Genomic DNA, 12,928 nt, shown 5'->3' with positions numbered 1-12,928 from the left:
CAGACTCATAGGAATGGTATGTCAGTGCTATCTTAGGGTGGATTTGTTTGTTTGATTTTTTACTTGCTTTAAATACAGGATTGAATGGCAAGATTTGCTCATGTGAATGGAGTATGTGTGTTGTATGCTTGTGTATGGATGCTTTTGTAAGCATAATATGCATATACTATGTACTACAGGCAAATAATAAATAGACATTGCAACAGAACATAATTGTCAATGCGTGTGATTTATTTTATATGTAAAAAGGGAACAGTTGTCACTTAAGGAACTTGCACCAAAGCAATAGCATCCAAGACTGACACTTAAAGGTTCTCAGTTTATTTGTGCAAACATGAATCAGTAAGGCAGTAAGGCGCCTCAGAGTATGGCATAAACAATGGTGTCAGATTTGTTGAATATAACATCATCCACTCACATAAAAATAACAATATTAAAACATCCTCATTTATGCACTTAATCTGACAAGATCATACAGAAATTGTTCTCTGAATGTCACTGTGGTGGTGATGTTGTTCGCCATCGCCCTCCTCCTGTTCTCCTTCACCCGTGTCTGAGAGTTTACAGATCTATTAGTACTAGGCTTTACAAAATGAAATAAGAGGGTAGGCTACCCCTTCACGTTTGACAAACAAAACACATGAATACCTGGTGTCATGTTTTCAGACAAAAACTGTTTCAAATTATATAAATTAAATGGTTGGGAAAAAATTGTCTCAATAACTAATTTATGTCTACAATTATTTTGTAGGTCATCTGATTTTTCTCATCCAAGTAAGTTGCACTACACACACACACACACACACACACACACACACACACACACACACACACACACACACACACACACACACACACACATTCAATGATAAAAGTGGGAACAAGCTGGGATTAATTGCCACCTTTTATTATGTAATTTTCTACACAAGACAGGATTATTGTTGAGCAGCAGAGAGAGGCGAGATGCATGAGACTGAGCCAGATGGGGCAGTGTATTTATCATTTTGTCTTCCTCACATGTCTCGTGATTATGAGACGCCTCGTAAATGCAACATGATGCAAACAACAGGATCACAGGAGCGCTGCTGGTGTCCCTCAAACCACCGGTGCTCTTGCAAAGGGTAACAGATCAAAAAGAATAAAGTGCAGGCACTGAGGTTGGTTTGAAAAAGTTAAAGACCCTTTATTTTAGGGGTTTTAAAAACAGTTTAAAAAACACCAACGCGTGTCGGCTTGCGCCTTCCTCAGGGTGTCTGAAGACAAGAGACACATCCAAGTAATTATAGTCAAATCAAGTTCAGCTGTGACTCCTTAGATCAGTGCAGTGCTCCTCCAGGCCACTGAATATAAAGACATAGAATGACATTTTATGTCAGTTACACATTCTATGTTTTTATATTTAGTTGGATTATTAGTTGTTGTTTTTTGTCTGAACATAGAGTTGGATCACTTTCTGTATGGTCTCCATTTTGGAATCTATGGTTTATGCTAGATTGTTATATTTTTATTTTATTTTGTTAATGGTCAAATAGTCTGTCTGTTGACTGATTATTTCCGAAGTAGAGGTTTTTCAGGACCCTGATGCACCATCAGGGTCCTGAAAAACTGAACCACAGCTGACCACAAACTGAACCACAGCTGACCACAAACTGAAAAAAAAGGGTCCTGACTGCTCCTGCCGGGGCCTCCTGCTGGGTCCTCCTGCAGGCCTGGAGGAGCACTGCACTGATCTAAGGAGTCACAGCTGAACTTGATTTGACTATAATTACTTGGATGTGTCTCTTGTCTTCAGACACCCTGAGGAAGGCGCAAGCCGACACGCGTTGGTGTTTTTTAAACTGTACCCCCTAAAATAAAGCCTTTTTTTTTACTTTTTCAAACCAAGGAGTGCCTGCACTTCTTTCTTTTTGATCTGTTACCCTTTGCAAGAGCACCAGTGGTTTGAGGGACACCAGCAGCGCTCCTGTGATCCTGTTGTTTGCATCATGTTACATTTACGAGGTGTCTCATAATCACGAGACATGTGAGGAAGATCTGAGTGCCTGCACTTTTTTCTTTTTGCAACATGATGCAGTTTGTGTTTTTTTGTAGTGTCTATAATACACTTCACATTTGACCAGTTATATTTTGTTTCACAGTCTACAGGCGGGAATGGTAACTGAACAGAAAAACCTTTCTCAGTACATGTCATCTCCTTTTTCCCATTGTGTATATAACTTGGGCTTCAACTGACATCTACACCATCATTTTAATCTTTGTTATTAACTCTTATTTTTAATGTAACTTAGCAGCAGTAGCGAAGATTATTCTTATTGACCTAAAACAAATATCCATTTTGTATTTTTTTTAAAGAGACTGCAATACTATTATGGATATATAGTAGAGTATACTTTTACAAAGATAACAATGTTATATTTTGCTTGACACTGGTAATTCAGCTATGTTAATTAATGAGGCTCCAGTATGAAATGTGTTGGACTTCTCTACATTTACAAACAAGAACCACATTTAAATAGAATTCAGTCCAGTGAACCTCTACAGTTTCCTTGTAAAGATATTTGTAAGCCTGAATGGGCCAGAGAGAGTATTTCTATACATTAATCAATTAACTGTATTATATTTTGTTTTCTCTATCCCAAATTGAATGTGAATTATGTCCTTGGTCCCTTTTCTTTCCAAACCATGTATATGTTGATTAGTGTGTAAACACACTGTCTCATTATAAGGCCAATTCAGTATTCTAACTAGCAGGGATTTTACAAAATATAACATAAAATGTTAAAACTTATCAGCATATTAAAATGATACAATAGCAAGCATAAGAAGGTTTCAGATAATCAAGAGTCCCAGAAGAGTGAAAGTCAAATCCTCTTCTTCATCCATGTCTTCTAGTCTGAGAGAGAGAAAAACATAAATGAATTTAAGTTGTTCAAATTTAGAAATGAAAATAAGTTTAATTTACAATGTGAAAAACAAAGGTTATTAAATTATCGCACACACCTGTCAAGGTAAAAGGGGGAAAAAGAAGATAATTTTGTCTATCATGACAAAAACGTCATGGTTTTATGAAAAGGGTAAAAAAAAAAAAAAAAAAGACATGTCATGCAGCTGAAACTACAACATGGAGAGTGTTTTTGACTGGATTTATGCTCCCTCAGTGCCGAGCGCAGTGCTCGGTGCTGAGTGGCCCTGCTGTGGTTCAGCCTCCTCTTCCTTCTCTCCAACCAATCCAGGCTCTATACAGTTGAGACTTCCAGACTGAACCCCATATAAGGGCTGACTCCTCCTGCCACTTTTCCTTTTTTTCTAGTTAATCAAAAAGAAAAATCCTGCCCACCTCTTCCGCAGCCTCTCTCAGGCCTTTTCAGTATTTTACATGCGACTTTTTGTCTGTAAAGAAACATTTGTCAATCTGCTTGGTGCCACCCTGGGCAAAACACTGGCTGCTTTTAATGGTTGTTAAAATGAGTGGCGGTAATCCCAGTCCCGAGGAGGGAAAATTACTCTGTGACTTTACTGATCCGTTTATGTTTCACATGCACACAGACAAGGGGCTCAGAATCAGTCAATATGGAGCACTTTTTGTCAAACTGAAAATGAAACCGCGGCCTACAGAGACCGGATCCACGGTGTTCCCCACACGCACTGAGTCGAAGGATGTTACTAACGTCAGTCACTTTATGAATAAAGAGGGCACAGAGTGTACTACTATTATTATTATTATTATTATTGCTGTGATCAGCAAGTCTTTGACGACACGGCTCACCACGCGCTGGTTTGACACAGGCAGAAAGACGCGTCAACGCACGTTCAAATGAGTGAGGAGTGAGAGAGGTGTAGATTAAAAGCACCAAACTAAAGGACTTGAAAATAAACACATAGCTTCGTTCCTGTTATTTTTTTTTTTTATTTTTTATTTTTAAAAGGTTGCTAATAACGGAGGGAATAGTTTGTAAATTGTGACCATAAGGTCGTTCGGCTGAAATGACAGAAATCAAACAAGGTTACGACCAATGTGTGCGACCTTTATTTATATGAATAAATGCATTTACAAATATCATGCTGGGATATAACTTGACGTTAATTGATGACATTTCTTATTTTAGCTAATCGGATCGTTAAATAGACATCCCACTCAATTGAAATAAAGCAAATCGCCCACCGAATCAGGAAAGCCAAAACTGCTGCCTTATTAATTGTTATGTGTACATTTTTATTTCATGGTGTTATTGTTTGGGTGTTGTTCTGCTGTTAAAAACAATTAAGCCTGTCTTGCTTATTAATTGATCACTGCTAATTATCAGTGTTATCCACAACAAAACTGTAACAGTGCTGTTTGTTTCTATTTAATTAGGCTTATCTTAAATAGACAATATTATGGCCTATTTAATGGGCTAGTTTAAGGATTTAATTATATTTCCGTGTTGTTGTGGTGCGGCGTTTGTGGCCTCTGGTCCAGCTTTTGACGGCGATTTGTTTCGTAGTGCACACTAGTTCGTTTTAAACATGCACGAGGCAGTCAAACGAGACAAGCGTTAGAGCTAATCATAGAGTAATTCAAAGTTAATAAAATGTTTTGTGTAGCCTAGCTATCTTAAAATAAAACGAATTTGTCGCGTTTATTTATGTAGCCTACTCCTGTAAATGATGAACGACAGGGCGTTTATCATGATGAGTTAGAAAATTGTAATTCATGCTTTCCCACTGTAGCCTATTATCATAATGCTAGGCATAATAGATGCCTGGATGGGATTAGACGGCTAATTTAACCTCACATAGCCTTTGGCCTGCTACAACAAAATACTCACTCAACCTTCTTTTTACAGTGTAGTAACCCGTCTTCTCACCCAGTTTGTGACCACTAGCCTAATACTGAGCAATAAGTATTTTAATGGTCAACGAATAAATTGGGGTTCGCCTTTATGCAGAAGCTATAACGGACCTATCAGCATTTGCCATTAGAAACTGTCACACACCAATTTTCTTTGTTACATGCTATCATTCCGACATTCCACCACTCCGACATCCCACATACCGCTATTCCCACATGCCACCGTCCCACCATTCCGACAAGGCTTTTAATATAAGGAAATGTGCCGCGTTAGGCCTGTCTAGTCTTAATTCTGAGAAAAAAAAGTCAGAACTCACTCACTTTTCCCCCCACAGCGGCCCTAATCCTCTTACTCGTACTTAAATATAGGATACACTCACTTAGCCTCAAATACTGGTCGATGTATGAAGCAGTCTGCAACTTGCCGTGCAGGCGCGCGAGCTCCCCGGCAGTGAATCCCTGGCTGTTGGGCGCGCGGGGGTTCTCCGTGTGTCCAATCAGCAGCTGGACCACCGGCAGGTGTCCCTCCCTGGCGGCCAGGTGGAGCGGCAGGTTCCTCTGCTTATCCACCAGGTTTATGTTTGCCCCGTGGTCCATGAGCACGCGCACAGTGTCCACGAACCCCTCACGCGCGGCATCGTGGGTCACGGTGAGACCGCAGGCCGGGTCGCGTGTATCAGGGTTTGCGCCCGCCTCGAGAAGAGCTTCGGCCACGGCGGAGCTTCCCAACATCACCACCTGCCCAGGAAAGATGGAGGAAAGTAGCGGTGAGGAAGATATGGGGATGGAAATTAGCCACTTGGCTATAATCCCACATATTTACATGTCAATGTCCATCAATATGTAGCCTACTGTTCCCATTTAAAAATAAATAAATACATAAATCTGAATCTGAATATATTGGAGTGTATCAGTAATAAACAAATAAACTGACTGATAGTCTACCATAGCTATAACGTCTAATTCATATTTCTAGGCAAGTGTGCATAGGCTACAGGTCTACTAACATTAATGGACTAGTCTAATGCTAATGTAACAGTAGCAATATAGTTTATTCGGCCCATAAAAATGGTACCAATTAATTTTGTAGCTTTTTTTTAATGTTTAGACTTAATTGCCCATGAAATGTGCTTTAGTCTAAATCTTATAGCTGGGAAGTGACTCCACTCCAGTGATTAGCCTATTCAGTAGTTTTGCTAATATTAGCATTAGTTTGTTATTTTTTATTGACTTGCTCCTTCTTTTAGATAAAAGTGCAGTTTGTTAAAAGAAGAAGAAGAAAAAAAGAAATCCTTGCAGGAGCTGATGCAACTAGCTACAGCAGGCCCTCTGCCTCCATTTCCTCATCACCACCATTTTGTGACTTTCTCTCCCACTCCACCCTCAAATATCTTTTGCTTTACAGCAGGTATGTGATTTATTATAACAGTAATATAACCACAATATGTCCCATTCTTAATTATATCTGAATAACCTTCTCATGGTCAAGTACAAAACCATATGCTAGAGCCACATCAAATAGTGAAACTAATAGAGGAAAAAACATAGGCCTATTCATTAAAAAACACAAATGTGTTCATATCAATCTATACATTTATGATAATATGGCATGAAATAATTTATTACAGCAAACTGGTTTCAAGACTATTTGTTAAACTGTTTGGATAAGTAGTAGACCACAGTCTAATCTCATTTGTGCAACCAGACCACAAAATTCTTGATTTTATCTCCATCTTTTTTCCCCTTTATCTCTTTAAACAATTTACTTTTATATGACAACGGACAAAGCCTGCTGGATACTTGAAGAGAAAATATGTTGAGGACTTCTATCCTGCATTCAAAATATGAGGAAGTCAAACATGTAGCCCATGCTTGTCACACTTCACCAAAGTTACCATAAACAAACTTCATGAAAACAACCTTTGTTTCTATTGGACAATTACCACAAATCAATCTGAAGAATGTCTCCACCAACCTGGAGTGCAGTCATGTTGAATGCATTAAATCCATTAACATCTGCTCCATCTTGCAACAAGTTGATAACACCTTGTAGATCTCCCCTGGCAGCAGCTGTGCACAGCAAGTCAATCACTGATCTGTCTGCCATCCTTTTGTAAAGAGAAATATAAGTAGAGAGAATCCAAGGTGTCTGTCAGGCTGTGTGGAAAATGTAGCCTATGATATCCAAAATGGTAGGTGGTGTTATATCTCAGTCACCTCCCTCCCACACTGACATCATACAGGGGCATGCCTACACAGCTCATATTCACTGTAAAAAAATATATTCTTTTCTTTTTTTTTAATTCATTAAAGTAGCCAATTGTCAACATTGTCCTCATCCTTCCCACATTTCAGCTTTGCTTCAATGCACACCAACTAAAAAAAAAAAGAGACTAAAACTAGGCTATATTAAAAAATATATTTGCACAGCCCCATCCAAAAATAGACAAATATGGATTTTACACAACAATTGCTCATGACTTGGCACTAACTAAATGTCATAAGGAAGTAAAAAAAAACAAAAAAAAAACAACAACAACAACAAGTAGGCCTATTTTTCCCACGTGTTGAGACCTCCATCTCATCCTTGGTTGTAAGTAAGTTGTGACCATCTGGGGCCAATTTCCTTTATTCTAGCGCATCTATAATGCATAGCTCTGTGTGTTTGGTTAGATCTGCAGGATTGATAGGTAAACTAACAAACGAACAAGCAACAAAAAAACAAAAAAACAAAACAAGCAACGATAAAAACTTACTCTCAGTGAGGTTACAATCACAACACAAGCCGTCACTCCTCCCTGCAGCAGGTCAGACGGTGTCATATCTTTCTCCAACCAAGTAAAACTCTGAAAAAGCGAAACAATAATAACACACGCTACAAAATAAATAGGCAAATAACACTTTAACGAATAAATTGTTATGTCTGCGCAGGTGCTGATTGTGATTCGCTGTCACTTCCCGCTCATTTTTAAAATAATGTGCCATAATATAAAACATGCGTTTCTGTGTTTATACCTACCTAGTTATAGCCTAGTGTCAGCGCTCCCCAGTGGAGACAAGGAGACCAATCTAGAGCTACAGAGTCATTGCATGAACTGTTATTTTTCAGTCCTACCGTTTGATTCGCCATGAAGCAATGTCACTGCGATTATTATCTCAAATAGATCCAGATGTCCAAACAGAGGAAAAGAGGAAAGCCCCTACTGAAATATCCGTACTGACATCGCCGAATGATTCTTCAGAAAAACAGACTGAGCTGCAAGACACGGTGTCTTTGCCCTTTCACTTTGCTGTGTGGATAATATTTGAAATTCTGACAAAAAGAGATGCCCCGGCGTGATTGGATAGGCAATGATGATAGGCGGGACACTGTCCTCACGCTTGGGAAATGAATCATGATGCTGTGCCACACTGCTGTGTTGTCTCTGCCCCGCGATAAAGAGGCTTTATTAGGCTACTTCTCTGAGGTCAGTTACACAGTAGCATTGTGATACAATAGCCTATAGCCTATATGTGAACTAGGTTCCTTCATCTTTATGTGGTGTAGCTATCATTTCCAGTAGGCTACGAGAGCAAGATTACGTGTAGCCTAGTAGGAAATAAAGTGATAGCGCCATCACTTTTTTATGGTTACATTGCGCCCTCTATTGATGAAATGTGATGTCACATCGCCCTTGGTTTGGAGTATGGAGTTTGAGGCGTACCTATGGCTATTCCTTCCATCCATCCATCCCCATCCATCCATCTTCTTCCGTTTCATCCGGGTCCGGGTCGCGGGGCAGCAGTCGGAGCAGGGACAGCCACACTTCCCTCTCCCCGCACACCTCCTCTCGCTCTCCCGGGAGGAAGAGGCGTCCCCAGCGTGTCCTGGGTCTCCTCCCGGTGGGACATGTCCGGAGGGAGGCGTCCGGTCCAGGGGGTATCTGATACAGATGCCCGAGCCACCTCAGCTGGCTCCTCTCGATGCGGAGGAGCAGCGGCTCTGCTCCGAGCTCCTCCCGAGTGACAGAGTAGGCTACTTATATTGAATATGTCTATACTCTATTGTATTGTCATGCGCAAGAGAACACAGGAGTATGTCAAGCGCCCATGAGGATGTAGGCTATCCCCTCAAATACGATCTATACATCAAGCATGCTTTTTAATTGTCTAGATTTACTGTGATAAAAGTCAGTGCAGAATAAAATGAATAAGGTCAACTAGGGTCAGAAGCTGGCAGGTGTGTGGTTGTCAACACAACACACACACACACACACACACACACACACACACACACACACACACACACACACACACACACACACACACACACACACACACACACACACACACACACACACACACACACACACACACATTTTGCCTCAAAGTTGTGTGCATTATGTCCTGCAAACTATTTTTGTCATTAGAGAGATAGAGAGAGACACAGTAAGATTGTAAATGTAGGCCATTGGATACTGTTGTGTTTTTTTTATATTCTGTCTTTGTTTTATTATCTTATTGTGCTTTTATGGCGATATGGATCCCCTTGGGTCTGAAATAAAGAAATGAAAAATGAAATGTTGTGCCCTCTGCCCTTATTGTTTGAATCAGAAGCTCTCACAAGTGTGGGTGGACTGTTTGGCAGACTATCACATAGGACTGTTGAGTGCAGGCATCTGCATCTCTGAGCTCAAGGAACAGCTTATTCATTGTGGGCCGGTGTGTTTAAGTAAATAAGTACACAATAAAATGGGCATGTGGATGAGGGGCTGGGGGATATATTCGTGGGCGACAGCACGAAAAACAGACACAGAAAAGTGCTACTCGGCCATACTTGGCTCGGAGATTTTTTTTACGACACTTGGGTGCTGCTTCACGGCAGCCGTAAAGCGATGTAGCTGACAATAATGATATGAGATAACTGAACAGTGTAACGTTACTTTACAGATTTTTTGTGTATCTGAAGCTGTAAAATTCCGACAAAGTTTGACATCTCTGGTTTTGCCAACTTCTCCCTCGTCGCCAGGTTTGAGTGAACTTGTTTTATCCGTATCCAGTGTCCCTCTGTGAGACGAGAGAGCGACGAGAGCCACTGGAAGAAGAATTGCTTTTAGCCAGTCATTGCCATGGCCTCCGAGAGCGGCGATAGCAACATGGACAGAGAAATGATCCTGGCCGACTTTCAGGTGTGTCTCCTTTTGTGTGTCCCTAAAATATTGTATTACGTAGTTGGTAGTGTGTCCGCTGTTGTTGAATCAGCCGAGGTTGTTGTCAACAACAGTTCACAGCGACCTGACCGCCGTCGTAAACACCAGAGCTGAGCCTCTGTGGCTAACCCACCGAGCTAACACACTGACAGCTTGCTAACAGAGACTTAGGGCACTTATTAGCTGAAAGCTCAAGACCTACACAATACCACGGCAAGACCAAAGCTGCCCCATCTAAACAGTCACATAATAAGCGTTTCTCGCTGGTTTTAAAAGTCTTGTGCTTTGCTTTGCTTTCCTTGACAGATACCGATGATATTTGTTTGGGCTGTAAAAGCTGAGCTACAGCGTTATCTGTCAACTTGTTTACACATCGCCAGTTGTTTTGTTCGGTTTGCTCACCGTCGTTGAAAAAAAACAAACAAACGGGTCACCCTCAAAGATACCAGTTTTTTTTTCTTTTTCAGCCCTTTTTGCACACAGGGAAGTCTGTTTTATCCTGTGGAAATACAGGCTAACAAGACTGGTTTCTCTTCTAACTGACAGTAACGTTAATGTAGCATCCCTTATAGTTAAAGCTGTGGATGACAGGGGCTAAGTGGATGCGTAAGGACAGACCACAGGAGACATGTTGTTTAATTAAGCCCCTTCCTCCTCCACTATGCCATGCCACATCATAAGGCTCAAACGTTATCCGGTTCACACTCAATATGTGTCTCTTTATGTCTCATTGGTATAAATATAAGTTTCTAAAGAGGAATAATGTCCTACATATACAGATCTCACATTGGGCTGCAGTGCTCAGGTATCAAAGCAGTTTTTGTAATGCCCCCCCTTTGCAACTGCTTCATAAAATTGTGTTTCAGATTAATATAATATATAGCTAATGAGTGCCAGAGTTGTGCTGCATGAAATGGATGATGTTCACATAAGAGAAGTGAACTGAATTAAAATGACCAAACATTCATTTCTTTCAAAACATTGTTAGTTGCTTGAGTAACATTAGATGCCCATCAACTTTAAAGTGTGTCATATAGTTTATAAAATTACTATTGACTAGCAGAAATATCCTGAAAATACTGTGGAAATATATGCATTAACTCAGTTTTTTTAGGGTGACTTCTATTGGGCATAATGTTAAGTCTTGTGGACCGGTTTTTGCTCACAGGCACCATGAAAATAATATTGTTTGCCAAGTATTTTACTACTCTGTTTTACAAGAAAGAGGTTGTAAACTTCCCAACAAACAGATTCAAGTGCATTGGTTCTTTAGACTTGTAAAGCATAACAAATTTAGTACCTGCAAGTCTTTGTATAAAATTAAGTCTGTGTTTGACTTGTCAGTATTCTCCGTTTCTTATCATTAACCACACTAAGGTGGTAAGATAATCACATCATTGGATTTAGATTTACTAGATATCCTCAGCAAGACTTTAAACCCATCCATAGTCCTGTTCATGGCCTGCTAAAGTAAAACCTAGTCCAACAGTATTATCCTCATATTGCAGGATATACCTGTTACTCTGTTTGCTTCTGCAGTTCAAGAAACCAGTTGGGATGGGAGTAGGTTTAATACTATTAATTCAGACACTTTGTTTTCTCCCTGTCCACAACCAAACTATTAACATTAGTAAAGCATTTTGCATCATCAACTCCTAAACCTGCCCCTTAGCCAAACTGCATAGTGTCTTATTGGGCCCCTTACAGCTTCTCTAATGATGTTATGACTGACACGAAGGACACAATGCTCTCAGCTTTGGATCCTCTGCCTTATTTTACACTTGAGAAAAAATACAAAGAGCTGAATCTAAGATATCATTAAGCTATTATTAGAATTGGTATATCCTGACTTGCTTTGTAGTATTGTAATCCTTTTATACAGCGAAGAATATACTTTGTTTAGCCTGATTTTTTTTTTTAGAGTTTTAGTTACCATTTTTGTACAGGATACAACTCCCAGCAACTGACAACACATACACACACCTACACACAGCTGTCTGCATGCATAATGTCTTTTGAAAACCTGGATAATAACTCAAATCAAGGCAGAAATCTGAGGAAATTCGTTTCCTTGTTTTGACCAAGCCACCGCTTTAAGTAATTATAATTATTGGACGGTAACATGTGGTTAGAAATAGTATTGCTGATTTCAGTCTTCTTCCTGTGTTTTGTTGTGAAATGTGTTTTTTGAGTTAATCATTGTTTCATATCAGAAATCAACATCAGAATGTCGTGCAATGTGTTTTCTTTTATGATGATGTTTTCTTTGTTTTTTCCTCTCACAGGCTTGCACTGGAATCGACAACATTGCAGAGGCAATCACTCTGTTAGAGCTTAATAACTGGGATTTAGTGGTAAGTTCATTATCTGCAGGCTTGGGACTTCTCTCTTTGACAGACAGGTGTAGTCCATCTAGAGTGCAAGTTCAAGAGGGCAGCTGACACCCAATAACACACAGTTTTCTGATGGCCAAATGACTTCCCCAGCATGTCTCGTTAAGCAGGCTGTATCTTGACAAGACTATCTATCGCAGTGACCATGAGAGTGGGTGTCTCCTCAGGGGTGTGGCAGAGTAAACATTGATTTGAGAGACACTGTGAGAAAGAATAAGTCCTGCTAGGTAGTATGTATCAAGTCCCGATGAGTCTGAAAAATAAGTAGCCCTTTCCTGTGAGGTGGATACTGGAGGGGGTCAGTCTATATTTAGACTGATGCTGGCAAGAGTTCAAAACAGGCAGCGGCAGCAACAGCAGCAGCAGCAGGAGCAGTAGTCCAAGCAATAGCAGGACAGACAGTGGCCCGGACTCACTGCATCTGTAAATCTGATGACTTGCAGTTTCTCTGCAGTCGTTGGTAGTTTTTATAAACACAGACAAAACAAATCTGTGTGTATCCTGCGTGTGGGGTG

General features: G+C 40.2%; 2 protein-coding genes across 2 annotated transcripts in view; one reads left to right on the top strand and one right to left on the bottom strand.

The window, feature by feature from the left end:
• Nucleotides 1-2,888: 2,888 nt before the first annotated feature.
• cdkn2c (cyclin-dependent kinase inhibitor 2C (p18, inhibits CDK4)) lies at nucleotides 2,889-6,990 on the bottom strand (the record flags this gene model as incomplete). The annotated part of the gene is made up of 3 exons (XM_083970112.1): nucleotides 6,807-6,990; nucleotides 5,212-5,569; nucleotides 2,889-2,893 (listed from the first exon to the last, which is right to left on the bottom strand). Exons 1-3 carry the CDS (start codon nucleotides 6,936-6,938, stop codon nucleotides 2,889-2,891), a joined length of 495 nt encoding a protein of 164 aa, XP_083826238.1. The 5' UTR covers nucleotides 6,939-6,990.
• A 2,715-nt stretch (nucleotides 6,991-9,705) lies between these two features.
• Nucleotides 9,706-12,928, top strand: part of faf1 (Fas (TNFRSF6) associated factor 1) — a 60,532-nt gene continuing 57,309 nt past the window's right edge. The window contains exons 1-2 of the mRNA XM_083969956.1: nucleotides 9,706-9,999; nucleotides 12,306-12,374. Coding sequence (XP_083826082.1) covers nucleotides 9,940-9,999; nucleotides 12,306-12,374 — 129 coding nt within the window. The 5' untranslated portion in view covers nucleotides 9,706-9,939. The remainder of the gene's footprint in view (nucleotides 10,000-12,305; nucleotides 12,375-12,928) is intronic.

The sequence above is a fragment of the Trachurus trachurus genome (assembly GCF_905171665.1).
Source record: "Trachurus trachurus genome assembly, chromosome: 4".
NCBI lineage: Eukaryota > Metazoa > Chordata > Actinopteri > Carangiformes > Carangidae > Trachurus > Trachurus trachurus.
The sequence above is the reverse complement of the archived record's forward strand: the minus strand, read 5'-3'. Positions and strand labels throughout refer to the sequence as shown.